Below are 17,044 nucleotides of genomic sequence, written 5' to 3'. Positions count from 1 at the left end.
TATATATATATATATATATATATATATATATATATATATATATATATATATATATATATATATATACATATATATATATATATATTTTATTTTATTTTTTTTAATTTTTAATTAACTGGATTTAACTGGATTTGATTGTAAAATGCTTTCAGTGCCTATAAAATCACTTTTGTAAATTGTATCGTTAACAAATGTATATAGAAATAGGAGTGAAATATGATTTTTAAAACTGAAAAGAATGACTAAATAAAAAATCATTTGGGGAGAAGCCGCCTTGAAAGTAGCATTGCACTTATAATAAAACAATAGTAAACAGCTTGCTAACATATTTAAAATATATCAGTACGTACAAATAACAAGGAATAGACTGTTTTTGAATTTAAATGGTCAAAATCAAATAAATAAATAAAAATATTTGTTACTGTTTATTTATACTCAGTGGATCAATTTTTTATATAAAGTTAAAAACCCCCAAAAACAAACAAGAACCTACAAGGAGACCGGAAACTTACCCATTTATGTATTATCATCACCATTTTATGAAGAAACGAACACTAAATCTTGAGAATGACTTACCATTGGTCTTCAATAACGCCATTTAATCCATTACTTTCAAATATACATCAGCCACAACAATTACGTCATACGTGAGATGATTTATTATAAAAAGTTGCCCAGTTTGTTAGAGCATCCGAATGATTTCACATCATTATGAAACAGGTCAGACACTGGGTCAAATATATATATAACATTATAGCTATTTACATATCATACTTCTAAAAGACACAGTTGAAAACATCTGGAGGACCTGTAAAGCATATAGATGTACTGTCTTTTCAATTAAATACAAAAAGCCTTTTCAAACATACAAAACCGAAATGCTTTTGCTTTTATAATTATAGCTTAACCCAAATCTGGCCTTCCCTTCATTTCAGAAAACACATCTGTCTCTCAGAAATAAAGGTGCAAAATCTGTCACTGTACAATTTTGTTCCTAACAAGTCCCTAAAGGTACATTTCAACACTCAAAAAGTACAAATGTGTACCTTATAGTAACTTAAAGGTACAAAAGTGTATTCTAAAGCAGTGTTTCTCTACCACGTTCCTGGAGGACCACCAGCTCTGCACATTTTCCATGTCTCCTTAACCAACCACACAGATTATCAGCTCATTAGCAGAAACTGAGAGACCTGTAATGGGTGTGACAGATAAAGGAGACATCCAAAACATGCAGTGTTGGTGGGCTTCCAGGAACATGGTTGAGAAACACTGTTCTAAAGCAGTGTTTCCCAACCCTGTTCCTAAAGACACACCAACAGTACACATATTCAACCCCTCCCTAATCAAACACACCTGAATCAACTCAACAGAACATTAGTAGAGACTCCAAAACCTTAAATGAATGGATTATATAAAGGAGACATCCAAAATATGTACTGTCGGTGTGCTTTTAGGAACAGGGTTGAGAAACACTGCTGTGAAGGTGTCCAATTTTTGATCTTTATTTCCGAGTGTGTATAAGTGATCCAAATTATGTTCTGAATGGAAAAAAAAAGAGAGAATCTCATTTCCACACACTCTCAAAAGAGTTTATCATTCACAAGCTTAGAAAACAAGACGGATGGAGAACACAGATTTAAAACGGAAGTAAAAGCTGACGTTTATTTATTTAATCGATGGTCTGAACGATGACGATCTGCGTGTGCTCCATCTCGGCGGTGGCTGGGATCTCGTACTGCTCCACCACGTAGCTCACCTGCTCTCCGGGTTCTCCGTGCTGGATGAGCATTGGAGCTTCAGATGCCTCTGCGTGCTGGAAGATCATAGAGGGCTCGCTGCCGTCTGCATGTTGGATGATCATCTGAGGCTCTGCCGACTGCTGGATGATGAGAGACGTTTCTGGAGGCAATATAGGCAGTGGAGGCTCCATCTGAATTTCGTGGTCTTGTGAATCGACAAGAGCTGAACGAACACGCGCGATCAGGCCCTGATGGTCAATCGGGATGTTGAGGGGACACTGCGTCGGGTCGGTTTTGGAAGTCTGAGTCGTCTCTAGTTCTGGAACGACTGCAAAATGATTTTAAAAATATATATTTAGATTGGATATATTACTTTAGTTACAGATATGGGTTGAATGTCTTTTAAAAAAAACTTAAGGGGACATTTTATGCAAAAAAAAAAAAAAAAAAAAAAAAAAAAGCTTTTATAGAGCGTGTTGAAAGTGTGTGAATATAACCAGCTTCTAATGGTAAAAAGGTATTAATTAAATTTTTTATATTCACACTTGATTAAATCAGTCAACAGAATACTTTGATTGACATTCTCCCGTGTCATTATAGGGGGAAAGCCCCACCCATTAGTCTCTCCCTCATTAGCATAGGATGTTAGTCCTGTTTTGAATCTGCCACTATGCTGACACATTTGTAGCTCCACCCACTTTTTGAAACGAGCACAATCTCATTTGAATTTAAAGCCACAGTCACCAAAATGGCACAATTAGGATCAAAGCCTGTAGGGGGCAGTTTCAAAGAGTTAAAACATTATTTGTGGGATATTTTGAGCTGGAACTCCACATACACACTCTAGGAACACCAGAAACACATTTTTTTTTACATTTTGTAAAAAGGAGTTTAATCATTTTAATAATAAAGCTGCGCTACAAATAATGCATATATACAGTTGAAGTTAGAATTATTAGCCCCCCTAAATTATTTTTTCTTTTCTTTTTTAAATTTTTCCAAATGTTTAAAAGAGCAAGGAAATTTTCATAGTTTGTCTGATAATATTTTTTTCACTTGGAAAAAGTCTTTTGTTTTATTTCAGCTAGAATAAAAAGCAGTTTTTAATTTTTTTAAGAACTATTTAAAGGTCAAAATTATTTGCCCCTTTAAGCTATTTTTTATTTTGATTGTCTACAGAACAAACCACCGTTATACAATAGTTTGCCTAATTACCCTAACCTGCCTAGTTAACCTAATTAACCTAGTTAAGCTTTTTAATGTCACTTTAAGCTGTATAGAAGTGCCTTGAAAAATATCTAGTAAAATATTATTTACTGTCATCATGGCAAAGATAAAATAAATCAGTTATTAGAAAAGAGTTATTAAAACTATTATGTTTAGAAATATGCTTTAGAAATCTCTCAGTTAAAAATAAATTGGAGAAAAAATAAAAAGGGGGGCTAATAATTCAAGGGGGTTAATAATTCTTATTTCAACTGTAGTGAAAATTGGTTGAGGGGTATGTTTGGCTTCATGCATTTTTATCTATTATGAAAATAACATTAGGCTTGCTTTTTTAACCAGTTTTTGTGTTTAGATAAAAAATATGATATGTATATTTTGTCAAAATAAGTTTGGGTGAAAGAACAACAACAACAACAACATTAATTAAATATGAACTGAAAAATGTTAAATTAATAGTTCACCCAAAAATGACTATATTGTCATCATTTACTCATCTTTAAATTGTTCTAAATCAGTTTGAGTTTTTTTTTTGTTCTGTAGAACACAAAAGAAGATAATGAAGAATGCTGAAAAAAAGACAACACTGATATCCATAATAGAACAAATAATATAAAAGTCAATATTTACCCATTTCATATGTTTTATTTATTTTGTGTTAAACAAACTGGTTTGGAAAATGTCAAGAGCGAGTAAATGTTAAATGAATTGTAATTTTTGGGTAAACTAGCCCTTTAAATTGGTATTAGCATTATAAACTTATATGTAGCCAATTCTCTTTTGAGTTATGCTTTTAATTTTTTTGTTGCTCCAGATTATTTTCTCTTTGTATTCAGTACAGTACTGTAATACTTAAAACATCTGTAACATTTTAAAAAGTTTTTGAGGGTTATGCCTGGTCTGTTTAAAGTAATATGTAATAATATGTAATGTTAACAATATGTCTTTTAATATTTGATGGTTAATCTGTGAGGAGAATAATACCATCACATTGTATGGTAAAAAAAGAAGAACATTTTTAGAATGTTGAATGTAGAATGTAGGAAAAAAGGCCATAATAAAACAAATACTATGAAAGTCAATTTCTGTTTGGAGTTTGCATGTTCTCCACAGCACGTCACCACAGCGGAATGAACCGCTAACTTATCCAGCATGTTTTACACAGCAGATGCTCTTCCAGCTGCAACCCAGTACTGGGAAACATCCATACACACAATGACACTACGGACAATTTAGTTTGTTTAATTCACTTATGCATGTCTTTGGACTGTAAGAGAAAACCAGAGCACCCGGAGGAAACCCACACAAACAAGGGGAGAACATGCAAACTCCAAACAGAAATGCCAACTGACCCAGCTGGGCTCGAACCAGCGACCTTCTTGCTGTGAGGCGACAGTGCTAACCACTGCGCTACCGTGTCACCCCGTTTCATAATAATTTGATTTGTGTTGAGATACAGGTTTAAAAAACATCAAGGATTAGTAAATGATGACAGAATTGGGTTAACTAGCCCTTTAAATGGGCTCTAGCATTATAAACTTATCTGTGATAAAATCCCTTTTGAGTTGTGTTTTTTTTTTTTTGTTTTCCCAGATTATTTTCTCTTTGTATTCAATTCAGTACAGTACTATATAACACACCCGTAATATTGATGCACAAAGACTTATTCTGAGAACTTTTAAGGATGGTCTATTTAAAGCAAGGGTGGCCAAACTCGGTCCTGAAAGGTCGGTGTCCTGCATAGTTCAGCTCCAACTTCCTTCAACATACCTCCCTTGAAGTTTCTAGTATACCTAGAAAGAGCTTGATTAGCTGGTTCAGGTGTGTTTAATTGAGGTTGGAACTAAAATATGCAGGACAATGGCCCTCCAGGACTGAGTTTGGACACCCCTGATTCAGAGTAATATGTCAATTCAAGTCTTTAATTATTTGATGGTTATACTGTGGAGAGAATGATGGACAAAGAAAGAACAGGAAAGAAAGTATTTAACACTTACCATTGTGTTTCAAGATGCTGTGCTTCTTCAAGCTGTATATGTCTGAAAATATGATTCCACACAGATTACAAATTACTTTTCTTGCTCCTACAAGAGAAAAAAACATGTGTTTTTGTATAGATTTTAACTTTTTTCCTGACTGAACAATCTTTCTGAAGATCAATTTAATATCTTGAAAATTTTTTACTACTTTTTTCTTTTCTTTTTTTTCCAATATTATTTTTTAAATCACAAAATATATGCTGGAAAACATATTTTTGTTTTATATTAAACTGTAATCAAAATATTTAAAAGGTGGATTTTTACTTTTATTTCTTAAAATTGCAAGATAAAAAAAAAACATATTTTAAAATGGGAAAACGCATTTTTACCCGGTACATCCTTTGTAAATCAGTGGTGCTACTAAAAAGCCTGTAGTGTATCTACTGGCCTTTTTCTACAGAGTGGTACAGTACAGTACAGTACGGGTCACCTTTATCAGGCTTGTGTTTCCACAGACAAAAGAGTACCAATGGTGGAAGTGGTGTACAACAGTTTCAGTCGACGTCATTCTCGCTCGAGGAAATGTCAAAGTAAATCTGTATTGGTCGTTCACATATTATACGAGAAGCTCTTCTTACAAAACAGATGCTTTATATACACATAAATACTTGTGTATAAATGTTTGTTACTAACTTTTATGAACATGATTTAATTATAACTGCAGATCAATGATGTGTGAAATAGCCTACTGTAAAGTCTGCGATTATATGAAATAAATAAATGCAACATATATAAACACATACAGACCCTTACAGTCACCGATATGTTACCAATTACAGAAAAACTACACACAGCATACATTTAGTCCTTATTTAGGTTGAAAAACACACAACTTATAGCCCACAGTCAGGGCAAACCTCTCATCTGTGTAATCTTCAGCAGCACATGTAGCCTCTTGTTAGAAAGCATTGTCAAAAAATCATTTGCTCCTTTGTTTTTTCACGTTTCACTCTCGCGTTTGTCTGTTTCTGAAAGGATCGGACGTCAGAAGCACTTTATAATCACGCGCATGTTAATTAATATGAGCTCAAGAAAGTTTGTTATTTAAATATAGACGCGCGGTGAGCTCTCTGCAGAATGCGAAGCCGCTCATGCTTTATATAGCCTAGAAAATAATAACAAGGCACAGGGTACCAATTTGTTGTGCTAGGTACCCTTTCAAAAGGGTTCGCTTTTAGGTACCTTTGGACAGTGGAAACGATAAAAGCTTACAGAGCCGTACCATACCATACTGTACCACGCAGTGGAATAGGTCCATATTTAACTAACTAAACCACAGAAAGGTGTATTAAACAAGAACACAATTGAGATTTTCTTTCAAAATATCATTAATTCTTTTCTCATTTCGAAAAGTCAACAAAAAGAAAACCAAATTTACCATTGTGGACATCCATATGTTTCCGAAGTTCACCTGCAGTTAGGCAAGGCTTTCCGCAATCCAAGCATATATACGGAGTCACACCTAAAACATAAATGTATGCATCATTTAAAAACAGCCAGGGGTGTCGATACAGTATTAAATGATTTTAGTTTTTAGTTAGTAAATGACTTTTTTCTGAATTCACCACAAACCCACCCGTGTGTTTCCTGTTGTGTGCGATGAGTGAGCTGGACACCGCGAAGGCCATGCCGCAGGTGTCACAGATGTATGGTTTTTCTCCAGTGTGTCGCCGCTTGTGATACATTAGAGTGCTGGCCTGAGTGAAGCGCTTCCCACATTCTCCACATTCATACGGCTTCTCACCACTGTGCTTCCTGAGAGAAAACAGCAAAAACCACATCTTCATACAAGCGTTTTATTCCACTAATTTATTTATTATTGATATGTGTGCAAACCAGATTATCCAGTAGACTACATTCTGACAAAATAACTTGGAATACAACTCAATAAGTTGTTTATGAATTATTTTCACACATACCGTATGTGAATTTTCAGATTGCTAGATGTGGCAAAAGCTGCTCCACAGAATTCACATTTATACGGCTTCTCTTCTCCATGATGCATGCGGCAGTGATAGACCAGCTGACACTTCTGAGCAAACCGCGCATCGCAGGACGTACAGGTGAAGGGCTTCTCTCCTGAAAACAGCACAGAACATGCATCACTCTACACTCAAAAAATTACTTTTGCTGCTTGTTGTTATCTAAAATGCTAGCTGAAACGACACAATTCTTACGCTTGTTTTGGAACAACTTAATTGTGGAGAACTAGGGCTGTGCGATTAATCGGAATTGAATCGCAATTTAAAACTTGCGATTAGCTAATCGCAAGAGGCTGCAATATGAAACATTTATTAATTAATTTCCCCGCCCGGAGCAAATGCGTGACTGCCCACTGTGTATGATAGACTTACTAACCAATTGAGTGAGCACAGTTTCGTACTACCCAATCAGAATTGCACAACCAAACTATGTGGAACGCCCACAATAAAAAACACAAACAGGACATCGCTTACGAGTAAGATGGTGGCATTTGCCGCTTCAGAAGCATTAAAAGACAATTTTATTTAAAAACAAAACAGTACATCGGTAATTTTGGAATATTTTGATTTTAAAGTCACAGACTCTAAACAAAACGGGTAATTTGTAAGAAATGTTGCCACAGCACAAGGACATACAACAACCAGCACCTAAAAAAGCACCACAGGCTTGCTATAAAGGTGTTTTGCTATATTCAATTGAAAGAATTGCCAGTGACACTCAATCTAATAGCAAGCAACAGTATTGTATCTTGTTGAGTGTTCTGTATTATTATAATCATTATTTTTTGTTTTTATACTAAGCTGCACTATCTCCCTAATTTGAGTTCAGCATGTTTACAGAAAGGTAGTATAAATTCTATTTGTGTTGACTGTTTGCTCTAGTGAAAAATGAGCGTTTCATTTCTGAATTTTTAAAAACAAACTTGAATAAATGCTTAAGTTAAAATTTTTTAAATTCCTTTTTTAAACTAACTCACAGCATTTTAGAAGTAAGAAGCTAAGATAAAGATTATTGAGCTGAAGCTTGACAACAAAATTAAATCGCAAATCAAACCTAAATTGCTAATCTCTAAATTTATATATATATATATATATATATATATATATATATATATATATATATATATATATATATATATATATATATATATATATATATATATATATATATATATATATATATATATAAATCTTGCAATTAGATATTTACCCAAAATCACACACCGCTATGTGGAACCCAAAATTTTTTACAGTATACATAAATATATAAGCAAATTTATGGAAAATGATAAATGTTTAAAGTAATATTCTACAGAGGAAAACAATTTCAACCACTAAATTACATTTAATATACAACTATCACTTTCACAGGGTAAACATTTAAAAATGCCACAAAAAATATGCATCAAACAACCGAATCACAGTAATAAATAGCACCTTAAACAGTTGTTGATGAACTCCCTCTACCCAGGTACTTTTTGATGCGCAGCTCAGTTTTAACTCACACTTCAAAGACTTTCACCTATGTAACATTGCGCAGATTAGACCTTTTTTAACAGGACCGGATGCAGAAAGGCTTTATCACATCACGTCTTGATTTCTGTAACTCATTCTTTGGGGATCTACCAACAAGCTCTCTTAAATGTTTACAGTGTATTCAAAATTTCGCAGCACAGGTTGACACACACTTCCTCAAGCCAACATATCACCCCTGTACTTAAGCAACTTCACTGGCTTCCTGGTAAGTTGCGTTTTGATTTTAAGACCCTAGTTTTAACATATAAAGCATTTAACTTTTGACCTGATAACTCTCACCACTCCCACCCACAGTCTTCGTTCTGCATCTGGACCTATGCTATATCAGCCATGCTGTAAACTAAAAACCATGGGTAGTCGAAGTTTTACGTACAGTGTGCGCCTAGGCTACAAAATGGTCTACCCATCAGAATAGGGAATGCCACTTTTCTTGATTGTTTTAAGAAACTTCAAGACTCACCTTTTACCATTGCTTTTAACTTAGATTGATTATTTTGGTAAATTTAATAATTAAATTTTATTGTGGTGTTTTTTTTTTTTTTTACTGTTTTTTTATTGCTCTGCTTTGATACTACCTTATAGCGCATTGGGTCTGAGAAAAGCGCAGTATAATTAAAATGTATTATTTTTATTATTATAAGCAAAACTTTAAATGATCGAGTTTGTCACTCACTTTGAAAAAACAAACACTTCAGAGATTAAAAGCATTCGCTGTGCGATAAAGTTATACTAGATTTCAAATGACCCTATAACTGAAGTTATAATACAAAATCTCTGCGTGGGCTTTTGTTTTTGATAAGAAATGATATAGTTAATAATTATCCTGAAGTGTGACATTTTCAAGAACATTATCATTAAGCATTAACTCAATGATTAAGCAGATAAACAAAGGTTCATTTTGAATAAATAACATTTTACCCACAATATTAGGTTCTGTTTTGCCAATGAAAACAAAGCTGGAGCACAACATTTTTGCATCTCGGACCACTGATGTGTTTGCTTTCTCTTTTTGAATCGATGATGTGAATCAATGATCAAAGACAGCAACTTGCACAGTTTCTAAATGAATCAGTTGTTTTCAGCAAATAATTTGAATCATTCAATGAATCACTCATTAAAAGGATAGTTCATCCAAATCTTTGAGTTTCTTCTGTTGAACACAAAAGAAGATATTTTGTAGAATGTTGGAACCATTAACTTACATAGTGTTTGTTCTTCCTACTATGAAAGTTAATAGTTGCAGGTTTACAACGTTTTTCAAAATATCTTCATTTGTGTTTAACAGAAGAAAGAAACTCAAACAGATTTGTAACAAGTTAAAAGTGAGTGAATAATGACAACATTTTCAGTTTTGGGTGAACTATCCCTGTAAGACAACAAATTGCCATCACATACTGGTGGTTTAACAGTCATTTTTTTTAAATCCATGACTGGTCTAAACCAGACAAAACTATACAGTTGAATTGTTGAAGCTTCTTCAAGTTAGAGCCGTACCTGTGTGTATGCGCATGTGTGTCTTCAGCTGGTTGCCCTGTCTGAAGGAGCGCGTGCAGAGCGTGCACTGATAGGGTTTAAGGCCCTTGTGAATGCGCATGTGCCTCCGCAAACTGCTCATCTCAGAAAACAGGTTCCCACAGATGTTACAAATAGGCCTGTGTTTGTCCTGCACCGGTTTCACTTCCTCTTCCCCTGCCCAGTCCTCATTATCATTCTCAAACTCGTCATCCATCTCCTCTTCCTCCTCCTCCTCATCACCTGCTTGGCTCTCTTTCAGCTTTCGACTTAAGATCCTCTTTCTTTTGCTGATGCGGACGCTGTTGCCAGGATTGGACTCTGAATCTTCGGTTCCTTCTTCAGTGTGTTTCTCAGCATCCTGACTGGTTTCTTCGCCAGCTTCTTCTCCGCTGATCTCCACTGAAATAACAGATTCAGGATCTTCAGAAGAAACGGGCTTGCTTCGTGGTCTTCCTCTTTTACGGCCCGTACCTTCGCTGTCTTTCGTCTTCGCCGGTTCTGATCCGTCTTCAGCATTTGTTGTCACGTTCTCAGAGTTTGTATTTTGGTCTTCAGTAGATACCGGTTTAATTCGTGGTCTTCCTCTGCCTCGTTTGAAAGCTGTGACTTCTTCTGGGTTATCTGTGTCATTCTTACCGTCATCTTTTTCACCAGTCTCCTTTTTTTGTTCTTCATTTCCTTTTTCAACTTCTTGATCTTTATTTGCTGCTGGATCATCTTCAACATTGCGAGGGTCTTCATTAGCGGTGGACAGTGGTCTAACCCTGGGACGACCTCTTGGTCTCCCGGATCCTCTGCTTGTTGAGCTGCCGTTTGGACTCATAGCTTGATGTGCTGGCGATTGATCAGTGGAATCAGAACTCAAAGGCCTGACTCTTGGCCGTCCTCTCGGCCTTCCTCGACCTCTTCCTCTGCCGCTCTGAGCGCTGATGGTTTCAACCTCAAACTCATCCTCGTACAGCCTGGTTTTAGGTTTCCTCCCTCTCTTTCCAACTCTCTGAGGGGTTTGGTCGCTGGACGACTGGGCTTCATCCATTGACACGAGATCGTCGCCTGCTCTGTCTTCTCGCAGCAGCTCTCGCTCCTCCACCTCCGAGATCGGCTCTAAAGGCTCATAGTCATCTGGGCTTAGAGGAGATCGTGGATCCTCGTATTCCGCTTGTCTCATGGGCGATCCAACATTTTTTATGTTATCTTGAGATAAAGTGCAGCGAGCCACAACCTCAGGCATCCCAAGATAAGATGCAGCTTTCTGAACGCTTTCGATTTCTTCTCTGCAGACAATGAAGCACAAATAATTATTAATATTTTACATAGAAGCAGTTAAATGTTTAGATAGTTTTGGTTTGTTTTATGCTTTTGAATCTTCGTATGTCCAAAAAAGCATTTGTTTGATCAAAATGTAGTAAAAAAAGTTATATTGTAAAATATTATTACAGTTTTGAAACCCTTTTTTTTAAATTGAGTTAAAGCATTCTCTTGAGATATTTTAAGACAAACTTTTGACAGCTAATATAAATATTGTGCATATATTATATGTATAATATTATGATATAATTATAAAATGTTATATCAATACAGTACTAAACAAATTATTTAGTACTGTATTAAGATTTGGGGTAAATAGGTAATAATTTTCCCTATATAACAAATATTATAGTAATTTATAGTAAATACTACAGTGTTTTGAAACCTACTATAGTAAAGTACTTGAAATAATGCGTTGAAGTAAGTTTTTATAGTTACTATGACGATGCAATAACCAAATAAAAACAAAATATTCAGTAATGCACTAAGATTTAGGGTAAATAGGAAGTATTTTCCCTACTTTAAAACGTATTATAGTTTATAGTAAATGCTACAGTCTTTTTGAACCATACAACAGTAAAGTACTTGAATTAACCAATTGATGTAAGCTTAATGGTTCTTATGGTAATGCAATAACCAAACAAATACAAAATCATTAGTACTGCACTACAATTTAGGGTAAATAGGAGGTATTTTCCCCCACTTTCGTATATTACTTTATTAATTTATAGTTAATGCTATAGTTGTTTTGATCCACACTATAGGAAAGTATTCAATGTGCTAAAGTAGTTTTATTGTTCTTATGGTAATGCAATAACCAAATAGAAACTAAATATTCCATACTGCACTATGATTTAGGGTAAATATGGGGTATTTTTCCCCACTTTAAAAAGTACTATTGTAATTTATAGTAAATACTATAGTATTTTTTAACCATAATATAGTAAAGTACTTAAATAAATGCATTGAAGTAAGTTTTATAGTTCCTATGATAATGCAATAACCAAATAGAAACAAAATATTCAGTACTGCATTACAATTTAGGGTAAATAGGGAGTATTTTTCCCCACTTTAAGTACTATTGTAATTTATAGTAAATGCTACAGTCTTTTTGAACCATACTAAAGTAAAGTACTTGAATTATTCTGGTGAAGTAATTTTATAGTTCCCATGATAATGCAATAAATGATTCAGTATAGTGTAAATTACACTACTATAGTAAAAAGTAAAGTATACTAAAGTATTTACTACATTTTATCAGTTCACTATAGCTAATATTACAGTACAATATATAAAGGTGAAAGTAAACCTGTGCTAATTAAATAGAATATTTACAAGTGAAGAAAACTACAACACAGTGTCAGATTAATATCCACTAGTAAATATAAATTTTTAAATCTATACTTATACTGTAAAACTATATAATCTGTAAAATAAAAAATAAGTTTCATTATTTTACAAGTTTGCAAATTGATAAAACTACACCAACACATATTGAAATTATATCTTAAAATTATTTTAATGTCTATATAAACATTGTGCACTGTATAACCATGAAGATAAATTTCCCCAAACTCACCTGTCCATATTCAGATCTCCGGTGTAAATGTAAGTCAGTAGTTTTTCAAAGATGGCACTGCTCACGCTCTCAGGGTCCAAAGTTATGGTGGGATCCTCTCTTCCAGCATCAACAGACTGTGTGGAGAAATATTCACTAAAGGCTGCCAGAACATTGTGATGTGCTCGATACTGAGCCTGACCTATGGATACTGTGCAGTCACACAGAAAGCTTCTCTCGCGTTGCCTCTTCAGCTGCTCCAGAAGAAACTCACTGTGAGTGATATGTGGCATGACGTGTAGAGGCAAAACCTGCAATATCAAGAACATCTTAATTAGGGCCAAACAGAATCTGCTGACACTTTTTGCTATTTCTGTGCAGAATTTTGTAAAAAAAAAAGAAAAATCTGCGGATTTATGTGGAATGAGTTTGGGAGTATCAAAACCAAAAACTTAATATACAAAAAAAAAAAAAGTTTTATTTAATGTTTACAAATGCAAATCCAGATAGATCCACTTAATTGATAAACAAAGCAAGTCTCTTATCTAATAGATCTACTAAAAGACAGATACGATTACTCTACAAACTGTATTGTAAAAAAATCATCTCCCAATACAATACCGCATAAATCTGCAGATTTTGTAAAAAATCTGCGGATTTATGCAGAATTATTTTGAGGCTATCATTTAGAGTTTTAAGAAACAGTCCAGGAAACTGGCATTCCTGATGTTTGTAGGAAGAGCATTCCAGAGCATATCAGATCACATATATAATCAGGAGCAAAACCATGAACCGCTTTATACAGTGCATCCACATCCGGAAAGTATTCATAGCGCTTCACTTTTTGTTACAGCCTTATTACAAAATGGATAATATTAATTTATTTGCTCAAAAGTCTACACACAATATCCCATAATGACAATGTGAAAAAATATTTTTTGAAATTGTTGCAAATTTATTAAAAATAAAAAACCTCTCATTTCTCATAGGATGCATTCTCTGTCCTCATTGTCTCCCGGGTCTGTTCTTCCAAGGACACCTGGCAAGACCGGTCTCCACAAGAACACAAGTCTGTTCTCTGTTTCTTGGAATTGAGAAACAGCCAGAATGTACCTGAATACTTATGTACATGTGATTTTTCAGGTTTTTATGATTAATAAATTTGCAACAATTTCAAAAATCTTATTTCACATTGTCATTATGGGGTATTGTGGGTAGAATTTTAAGGAAATAAAGGAATTTATCAATTTAGGAAAAGGCTGTAACATCAAAAAATTGGAAAAAGTTAAGCACTATGAATACTTTCTGGATGCATTGAATATTAAAAATCAAGGTTTTAAAAACGATGCGTGACTTAACGGGAAACCAGTGTAATACAGGGGTAATATGAGAACGAGATGAGGTATGAGTTAACACGCAAGCAGCTGAGTTTTGAATATATTGGAAAATCTTAACAGAATTCGCTGGCAGACCTCCAAATAAAGTAAATATTTGTCCCCAAATATTAGTCAATAATATTACTGAAATTAATTTACAAACTTCCACAAGTCTAAATACATGTGGTTTAGGTGAACTGGGTGAACTAAATTAGTGAATGAGTGTGCATAGATGTTTCCCAGTGACGGGTTGCAGCCAGAAAGGCATCCACTGCAACTTATACATTTGCTGGATAAGTTGGCGGTTCATTCTGCTGTGGCAACCCCTGATGAATAAAGGGACTAAGCCAAAAAGAAAACGAATGAATGAACTTAAAAACTGAATAAATATAAATTTATACAAGTAAATAAAAGGCTCAATGATGGCCTAAAAATCTGCGTGTTTCTGCTTGCGCAGATTCCGTGTGGGCCAACTTATAATGTCTGTAGAAATTAAAAATAAAATCCACCAGATGATATTCAAATGCATTTCGTGTGCAACAGAAAAAAAAACATATAATAAAATTGTATCCACTTGGAAGTGAGTACATTTTACTTTTAAGTGAACTATAGCTTTATAATTATAGCTACAATAATTTTGTAGGCATTAAACAATATTACCAAAAGAATTAACTTACCTCACGTAAATGTCTTATGGTCTAAACAACACCCAAAAACCTGTAAATGAAATGAAACACACATAGATGTTAAAAAAAGAGAGAGAACATACATGTACATCATAATGCTAACGTTATATAAAACCAGCGCTAGTTTCAGACTTGACAATATCAGTTAAGATAAAAGTTCCCGCCCATTGCTCAAAAGTTGCCTGCAATAACGAATTTGCTGACAAACTATCATCGTTAATAGGTTACTCAAAATATTGGAATGATCTCAATAATTCTAGCTGTAAAATGTACATTAAAACCGCCACATGCAGTGAACGGGGAATGAATGCAGAGAGGAATGTTTGTAATTTTGACATGCAAAACAAAGGGCTCTTATTTCGAAAATGCTCGATCCGGTAGAGCGCGAGCTGCAGTTCACATGTTCAGTCTATGCATTACAAACACAACGCCGATAATTAATTAAATAATGGGATTAATCATTATAAAGCAGAATTTGAATTTTGAATAAAAATTCAGGTCTCACGTTATTTCGACAGTAGATTAAAATCGCTTTGCTTTGACGGCCATTTTCGAGCTCTTCAAGGGGATTTGGTCGGTGACGTCACATCCTCCCGTATGAATTCTTTCCGGTGTTTGAAGCAAAAAGCAGGTATGACCGTTAGGTGGAGCCAGAAAGACAGAAAGCAGGGCACATGGATATGCCTAAAAGCTCATGAATTCAAGGAGGTAAATACAGTAATTTTACTTCATTGTCGTCCTAAAATGTTAGTATGCTTATGAATTTGAATATTCATATAACGTTAATATATAATAGCATATAAATGCACACTTGTACAGCTACTCAATTATAATTCAAAAAAATAAAAATAAAAAAGAGAAAAACCTAATTTTACCGATCCTTCAGGCCAATAACATTGCACGACTGTGACAAGTTCACTTTTTATAAACATTCATTTGAGTACTTTATTCTTGTAATTAATTTTTATTCTTGTTACAATATTGAGTCACACTATTTCAAATATTGTTATTACATTAGATTTATTGACACTACATTTAATAAATGAAATAAAAATCTATCTATCTATCTATCTATCTATCTATCTATCTATCTATCTATCTATCTATCTATCTATCTATCTATCTATCTATCTATCTATCTATCTATCTATCTATCTGTCTGTCTTTTTATCCATCCGTCCGTTTGTCTGTCTGTCTATTGTGTCTGTCCATCTTTCTGTCTGTCTATCCATTTATCCATCCATCCATCCATCCATCCATCCATCCATCCATCCATTCATCCATCCATCCATCCATCTATGGTGTCTTTCCATCTGTCTGTCCATCTGTCCGTCCGTCTTTCTGTCTTTTCATCTATCTTATTAAAAAAAATCACGTGCATAAGTAATTTTGGCAAGTGATTGCGCTTGTAAAACTCATGTGGTTTTTCTATAAGTGCTATAATAAGGTAAAACAAAATTAATATAAGAAACTATTTTACACATTTATTTTAATTAAAGTATTTTACAGAATAAACTTATATAAAGTACCTATACAAAAATCTTCTTGAATGGCACAAGAATGATCACATTTATAACACAGAAATAAAACAGCATTTTTAAGGATGAAATGGTGTATGAAAGAACTTTAGTATGGAATCCTGAATCGAAACCAACCATGTCTTCACATATAATTAATCATAAAGTGAATTAAAAAGGCAAGTCTGTAATTGTATTAAGTAATCCAACTTATATAACAATACCCGTAGCTGTTTAGTTATACATCATGTCCTTGTCGTTTGTTTATAATAAGCAAAGGGAGAACTCAAGAATGATGCATTAAGGGTCTGACTTCTGCATGTGGGAATGTCACTGATCATCAGTTTAGTGACTGTGGTCATCTGACCCAAATTAGTATGTGAAATTATGTCACTGTTTTAACACAAAAGGTCTACGCAAAATCGAAAATACCAAATAAACAGATACTGGCTCACTTTGACAGCACACACCTCATCTATGCAGTTCTGCTCCCATGATTCCTATTTACATAATCATCTGCCTCTTGTTACAACACAATCTCAGGTTGTTATTAGTGTGTCCTCC

General features: G+C 34.2%; 1 protein-coding gene across 5 annotated transcripts; it reads right to left on the bottom strand.

Annotated features, from left to right (window-relative positions):
• Positions 1-636: 636 nt before the first annotated feature.
• On the bottom strand, positions 637-15,553 carry mynn (myoneurin). 5 transcript variants are annotated; one of them, XM_073940030.1, is made up of 10 exons: positions 15,469-15,553; positions 14,955-14,994; positions 13,104-13,212; positions 12,923-13,038; positions 10,015-11,309; positions 6,922-7,081; positions 6,579-6,757; positions 6,381-6,464; positions 4,961-5,047; positions 637-2,067 (listed from the first exon to the last, which is right to left on the bottom strand). In XM_073940030.1, exons 4-10 carry the CDS (start codon positions 12,928-12,930, stop codon positions 1,670-1,672), a joined length of 2,211 nt encoding a protein of 736 aa, XP_073796131.1. In that variant the 5' UTR covers positions 12,931-13,038; positions 13,104-13,212; positions 14,955-14,994; positions 15,469-15,553; the 3' UTR covers positions 637-1,669.
• Between the last annotated feature and the right edge of the window lie 1,491 nt (positions 15,554-17,044).

The sequence above is a fragment of the Danio rerio genome, chromosome 24 (genome assembly GCF_049306965.1).
Source record: "Danio rerio strain Tuebingen ecotype United States chromosome 24, GRCz12tu, whole genome shotgun sequence".
NCBI classification, from domain to species: Eukaryota; Metazoa; Chordata; class Actinopteri; order Cypriniformes; family Danionidae; genus Danio; species Danio rerio.
The sequence above is the reverse complement of the archived record's forward strand: the minus strand, read 5'-3'. Positions and strand labels throughout refer to the sequence as shown.